Source organism: Trachurus trachurus, assembly GCF_905171665.1.
Source record: "Trachurus trachurus genome assembly, chromosome: 4".
Classification (NCBI taxonomy): Eukaryota; Metazoa; Chordata; class Actinopteri; order Carangiformes; family Carangidae; genus Trachurus; species Trachurus trachurus.
In genome coordinates, this window is record NC_139898.1 from 19,979,054 (window position 1) to 19,986,083 (window position 7,030).

General features: G+C 40.3%; 1 protein-coding gene across 2 annotated transcripts in view; it reads left to right on the forward strand.

Moving 5' to 3' along the window:
* Window positions 1-2,205, forward strand: part of tsc22d2 (TSC22 domain family 2) — a 36,516-nt gene extending 34,311 nt beyond the window's left edge. For both annotated transcript variants that reach the window (XM_083970511.1, XM_083970512.1), the window contains one exon: window positions 69-2,205. In XM_083970511.1, the coding sequence (XP_083826637.1) occupies window positions 69-389 (321 nt within the window). In that variant the 3' untranslated portion in view covers window positions 390-2,205. The remainder of the gene's footprint in view (window positions 1-68) is intronic.
* Window positions 2,206-7,030: the final 4,825 nt, after the last annotated feature.

Sequence of the window (7,030 nt, forward strand, 5' to 3'; positions counted from 1 at the left end):
ACTCTGAGGAAATGAAATAACTTTTGTCTCCCCTTTTTCTTTTCTTTTTTTTCTTGCCCTCTTCTCAGGACTTGGTGAAGAGCCACTTGATGTACGCCGTTCGCGAGGAGGTGGAGGTGCTGAAGGAGCAGATCAAGGAGCTGTACGAGAGGAACTCGGTGCTGGAGCGCGAGAACGCCGTGCTGAAGTCGCTGGCCAACTCGGAGCAGCTCAACCAGCTGTCCAGTCAGCTGGTCCAGGGCAGCAGCGGCGGCAGCAGCACGTCGCCGCCGCTGCAGCAGCAGCAACACCACCCGCTCGTCACAAACAACAACAACAACAACGCCCCCTTAGCTCACCACGAAGGCAGTCAGAGCGTCCCCCACCAGCCCAACATCACCTCGGCGTGATCCCCCCCCACACACAACCTCTAGTTCACACGCTCAAACACACACCTTCCATGGACTGGAGTGGAAGATCCTGTTAGAAAAAGACAACATCTACTACCGTCCCCTTTAGCTCCATAAAGCAAAAAAGGCTCGGCTCTGCGTTCAGTATGTTCCATTTTAGGAAAAAATCAACAGCAACATCTTTGTTTGCCACCAAGAGCCATGCTTCAGTGTGTGTGCGCGCTGCCATCACCGGGCCTTCGCATTATTGAGACATTTACCACCCTTTGAAACGTCTTATTCTGGCCCTGTGCTTGGCTGCAGGAAAGCTGAAGAAAAGGAGAGAAAGAAGAGGATTGGGGGCAGGGGGAGCCGGTGCGCACCGTAAAACTGCATGCCCTTCTTGTTAAGGAGGAGGGAGGGGGAGGGGGGCAAAGGGCATAGGGCATAAGAGAGCTCTATTTGTCGGGGGCAACAAGTGGTGGAAGAGGACGGTGCCTCTGTGAGAGGGGGGGGTGCCAGCGTGACGACGAGGGTCCTATAACCCAGCAGGGACTGTCCTCCCCAGTATCTCTACCCCACATCACTCCAGCGCTGGAAGAGGCCAGAGGACCGAGGGAGAAGTTGCGGGGGTGGGTGGGGAAATCGACCTCCCTGAGCGGTAGGAGGACGCCAGCAGGGCGCCTCAGCTTGAGCGGAGCGAGTCGAGCGCCTTGGCTTGTTATATGCTGCAACAAACGCTTGTGTTGTTTTCTCAGAGCCACCGTACTTTGACATGAATCATAATACCTTTTTCATTAGTTCAGTTTTAGTATTTGCATTTATTTATTTCAGGGCTGCTATTTTCATAATGTAAATGAACAATGTCAATGGAGATACTTATTAAAAACAAAAAAGAAACCTTTCTCTTTGGTCTTTTGGTATTTTAGAATCTGCCAGGTATAAAATTCTAGTCTCTTGCAACAAGTAGATCTCAATAAGTAGGCAATAAGTTCCATAATAGACTTTTTTTCTTCTCATGAAATAGTGCTAACACTAAAGCCGAGCTTGCATTAGGTGAGATCCAGGTTGAATGTATATTTTGTAAAGTGTAAAGTATTACGAGCAAAGGAGGGGTTTGTACAGGAGAACACCTGTTAAGGTTATGAAATATGTGATGGGATGTTTTGATAAAGAAAACTATTAAATAACTTTTTCTAGACTTTCTTTGTCAAAACAAAATAAAAAAAAACAGAAAAGAATTTGGGGGTTTGGTTGCGGGGATGAAAAGCTGTGAAAATTGTTCGACCTACTTTATAACCAAAGACGCAAAGCTGTGTAAGTTTTTTTTTCTTCTTTTTTTCTCCCATTTTTAAATGCACACTCATATTTTTTTCTACTCTCTCCATCCCTATATTTTGTTGCTGTTTTGCATGTTCTGCATGATCTATAATCAAACCACTTTCTTACCTCATGTTTTTATCCAGCACTCTTATTTTTTTTTTCTGTCAAGTTGTCAGTCTGTGAATGATTGTGAGAGGATTTATGAAAGAGAACGAGGACAGAGAGGGTGGAGTAAGTAGACGAGGGTGATAATTTAATAATAAGAAAAAACAAAGAATGGAAAGGTGTTTGTTGGCTGGAGGAAACGGCTTTCCATTAGTCAGAAAAAGGAGCCATCTTTTGTTTTGTGTTGATTATCATATGCAGATAAAAGGTATTTGTTACATCGCAAATTTTAATGTATTTAATGAATGCAGCATTTAGAATATCGATTGTAGTGTATCAACACTTTCGCTAACAAAGAAAAAAAATTACAACTAGACGACAATATCCACAAAACAAAACAAACGGAAACTATTAAACATTTCACAACTTAAAAGCTGGAACCCAGTCGATTGTGTATGAGCATATTATGGGATGTCCTGTCTGTGTCACGTCTTTGTGCCTCCTGTGCCGTCGCCTGCTGTCGTCAGGCGATCCGGTTTCTTTCTCTGTGGCTTAGAACCAAACCAAAATGCTTGGTAATTGTACAATCAGTCATCTTTCTACAGGATGGACTCTTTGATTTCCCCCTTTTCCTTTCTTTCTTTCTTTCTTTCTTTCTTTCTTTCTTTCTTTCTTTCTTTCTTTCTTTTCTGTTTGCAAACAGGCTCATTTGTTCTCTGTTAAAGAGTTTTCTTTCTGTTTTTCTTTTGTTTTGAAGGAGATGCCGTGTACATGCCAAGTGTACTGTATGAAAGTGATCACTGAGCCTTGGAGAAAATATCTTAACAATGCCCTTGTAATGTGCTGTTCAGACGATTTTAGTTTTCAGTCAGAAATAAATTACTGTTTTATTAAGAAACTGTCTTTGTTTGCTTTTATTACTGTGCCTCGACACACCACTCCTTTATTACATTTTGTAAATAAAATAAAATCCCAATCAATGGCCTTCAATACACTAAATGTCTTTGAACGTTTAAAAAACTTAAAACACAGAATATTTAACATTTAAAAGTCTTTCAAGTTTCAGTACAACATAGTAGGACTTCACATCACAACAGATAATTAATTTGTCTCAGGAGGAAACATGCAGGCGTTGCTAACAACAAAGGCTCTACACCTTTCAAAGCTGAAGCAGCTAAATGGAATTCAGCCGCTGCTTACCTTATTATTTATACCAGTAGTTTTCCACCAGTGAATGTCCACGTAGAAGCCGAAATTAGTCTGTCAAAATAAAGCTAAAGGTCTCTGTGGGTGTGAATTGCAGAGTAGATGTTATCAGTTTAGTTTAGTGTTTTGACAGGGGGATGTGCTGTGCACACACTGTAAATGTATGCACCACCTGTTAGAGGACAAAAGGATTTTTGTAGGTACTAAGTAGGAAAATCCTCACAATACAGACAAGAGATTAACCAAAATAAAGACTTGAAATCAACATCTTCAGGGAAAATGTCACATCTAAAGAGTAGGCGTTTGTCAGTTTGGGGATTATTTCAGTATGTTTGACAATAGTAATATGAAGAAGAGTGAGAGTGAGGCTATTATAATCATCTTATTGCCAATTAATGAAAATGGCAACAGACTCTTGAAAAAGGAAAAAAATCGGACATGACAAGAACAATAAATGAATGAATGTATAATTAACATGAACAATATTCCCATTCAGTCAGTTCAATGACTTGGTCATAATAAAGTCAGTCAGCTTTTAACCACATCCTCTTTTCTCAGTTCCTCAGAACTACAGGAGAATAAGAGGAATGTGACTGTTGATCTGTTTGGGGGAGGTAATTTTTCCAAGGAGGAGGTAAGTGGATCCCATGTGTTTACAGTTGTGTTTTTGTTTTTGTTTTTTATATAAAACAAAGCAACCGTCTTCTTCGGAAGAAGGAAGCCGAAGATGATACGTGCACAGACAGAGACCAAGTGCCATTAGTCATCCTAGACCTCCGGGCAACACTTCACACTTGTCCAGAAAGGTGGTGATTTTCAAAGCAGCTCTGGTATGAAGCATGAAGTCCTTCATCATCCCCAGACTGATATACATCTCTGCTCTTTGGCGCCCAGATCTTTGCCACTGTGCCCCTTTCTATCCTTTATTGTGTAATGTTGCTGTTGTATTCTCTTCTTAGGTGTGCACTGACTCATTGTTGTTTTTGGCACCGGCTCGCACACGTTTGCCACGTCTTGTGTTGAAGTGTGAATGCACACTTGCCTATCAACAAATAGAAGACACGAAATTCATATAATGACTCGGGTGATTAGTTTTACTGCACATAACCTGCATACCGTATACAGTTGTCAGCATACCTATGTAATGATGAATGTTTGATGTAAACAATTCTTTGAGTTGCTGATCATTTTGTGTAGTACCAGTGGTAGTAACTAATGTGTTATACGCTCAGAGACAAATACTATTGGTAGAACCGATACAGGAAAACCAAAAGTGCATTTTTTCCAGATATCAGTCAATCCAAGTTTATTCATAAAGCACTTTACAACATCTGGAGTGATGATAAAAGATACAAAATAAGGAATGAAGATTAACATTAAAACATTAAAAACATATTCAGAGACATACAGTATGAAAACGGGAAGATGTCACAACAGATGTTGGTAACCTTGAGAATTTATTGGCCTCAGTATTGCATTCATCAATTTTTTGCACAGTTTCTCCATTATAATCCTGTATATCTTTGCCTAATTACTTTTTCCCCCCACTAAAGTTGTAAAGTGAATTTTCTATAATAGCCATGTAACATAATTGTGCTTAGGGGACTGTAGACTCTACTATTTCCAAAGTAACTTCAGCTTGTTAACAACATTGACAACTTTTGCTTTAGGCAGCCAATAGTCTATCTATCTCTGTGTATCTGCTGCACAAACACACGTGACCTTATTAATTCCCATCTTACATAATTTTGATTGACAACAGAAACACAAAAGTTGTAGGACGACTGGCCTGTTCCAAACTTTTCAAGGAAAACAAGAATCAGCAACTTTCTAAGTAATTGAGTCACCATGTCAACTCCCATCTTCTTCATGTAAACTACGCCCTCTGAATTAAACTGCCTTTCATTCTTAAAGCTTATTTTATTATCAGTCCATAACCTGCATCATTAAGGCAACAATGTGTTGCACTTGTTTACGATATGCTGCACAAATCACTGCCTTCCAAGATGTACTGATGTCTCTGTTTACAGGTGCCACCATGTGAGTCCAATTTCCCTTTTAGACTTTTACAAAGTTACTTATAATCTGATCAACTGTTATTTATTCTCTACAGAAAGCTAGACCGGCACTTCACTCTCATTCTTCGATCAGAATCTGGGTTGACTTTTGGACTTTCTTAGATTTGTACTAGAACATTTTTTGGCATTACTATTTTTAAACTTTTTCATAATGTCAAAAATCTTGTTAGAAAGAAATTTCTCTCCGACCCCGACAGTGCCTGCAAAATTATGGTCATATTGTGTTGTGTAACATGAACAAAAGGCACTTCAGAATTAAAAATAGAATGTAACACTAGTGAATAGATTTCTTATGACGCAAATTCATCATTTTGGTTCCAACATAGCGCATTCTCCACCACACATATTTCATGCTTCGTGTCTATAAAGCGGACAGGATATGAGTAGTTACATTTATGTAGCCTACATATGTAGGCTACATGCAATATATTATCTATAAAGGAGCAAACAACAAAGGCAGCTTCAGGCTCCAACTGGCATATTGAGGCAAACTAAAAAAACAGGACAAGCTGGGCTCTGCGTCACTCACAGATCTTCCTATTCACCTACTTTCCACCCCTCGTGTTGCAGCAAGTCACAGCTGTGAGTCACCGTGGCTCAAACCGAATTGCGGAATGAGCGGGGAGTGTTTTCTACGTCACTGTGAGCATGTAGGGTTTGGTAATTTCAAAACTATGAATGAAAGGTAGAAACTATAATCAACTTTCTATCTTTGTAACTTCAGTTTTAGATCCGGTCATGCCCTGACTCCTGACATATATCAGGAGTCACACAATAATTGAATTATACTAGAAAATAGCTCTCTAATGGGTGGCATAACAAGAAAACAATTTTAACAATGTGATGTGTATTGTATACGTATGCTCTCTGCGTTTGTATATTTCCCAAGAGCAAGTGAGTAAAAGACATTCAGATTCCCCCTACATGTTAGCAAATGACAATTGTGCAATGTTCTTGTACCAGAGAATGTCCAGTGTCATATAATGTCACAGAGCACAGGGGAAGGAAGTCTTATGTAATCAATCTGTGGAGATTTGTGCTTTGCAGGAACTGCCAACAATGTGTGTGAGTGTGTGAGTGTGTGAGTGTGTGCATGTGCTTGTGTGCATGTGTGTTCATTTGGCAAGGACAATTACTCACCATTCAGCCATCTGCAGCCACGCCTAGCAATTACTGGGGATGATATCCACTGTTACGCTGCCCTGACTCACCACTGCCATCAAGCGATGAGCCTGATTCATGTGACACAGTGCACATGGAGTCAACACACAGTTCAGGGCTGTGGTGCCATCATGTGGGTATGATATGAAAGTAGCTTTGGGGGACAGCGGAGAAGAGAAGTATTGTAGGCAATGCAAGTCTTCTGGAAAATATATTAAATTGGTGTACTGCAATGTATAACATGGCAGAAGTGTTTTCTTTTTTTCATATCCATATCCTCCTCTGTCGGTGCCTTAGTTACTGAATGAATGATGAAGCAGCAACAACAAATTTGACGATGTGCCAATCTCATGGGCCAAAAAAGTACAATATTTGGTGATTACACCTGTACTTTCAATTCTTTGTGATCATGTGTTCATACAGGCTTTTACAGTTTGGTAAACTATCAGTAGCTCCACAACACATTACTCACTCACCATCTGAAACGTGTGCGAGTTCAAATTGGGGGCAGCAGTATATAGTTGCAATACCACTTTTTGACAGCAGGTGGTAGCATTGACCAAGTTTCATTTAAGCAGCTGTGTTAATCTGTAAAACTTCCATTAGTAGACTAGTCACAAAGCTGTTGATAATTCATTTCAGCGCACGTACACCTTGAAAAAACAAAAACAAAACACGGCTCATACACAGGGTTAAAAATAGAAGAAATAAACGGTGCAGTGAAATTGACATTATGGTTAAAAAGTGGGCAGAGCAGAGGACAATTTACCGTACACCCCCGCCCACTTG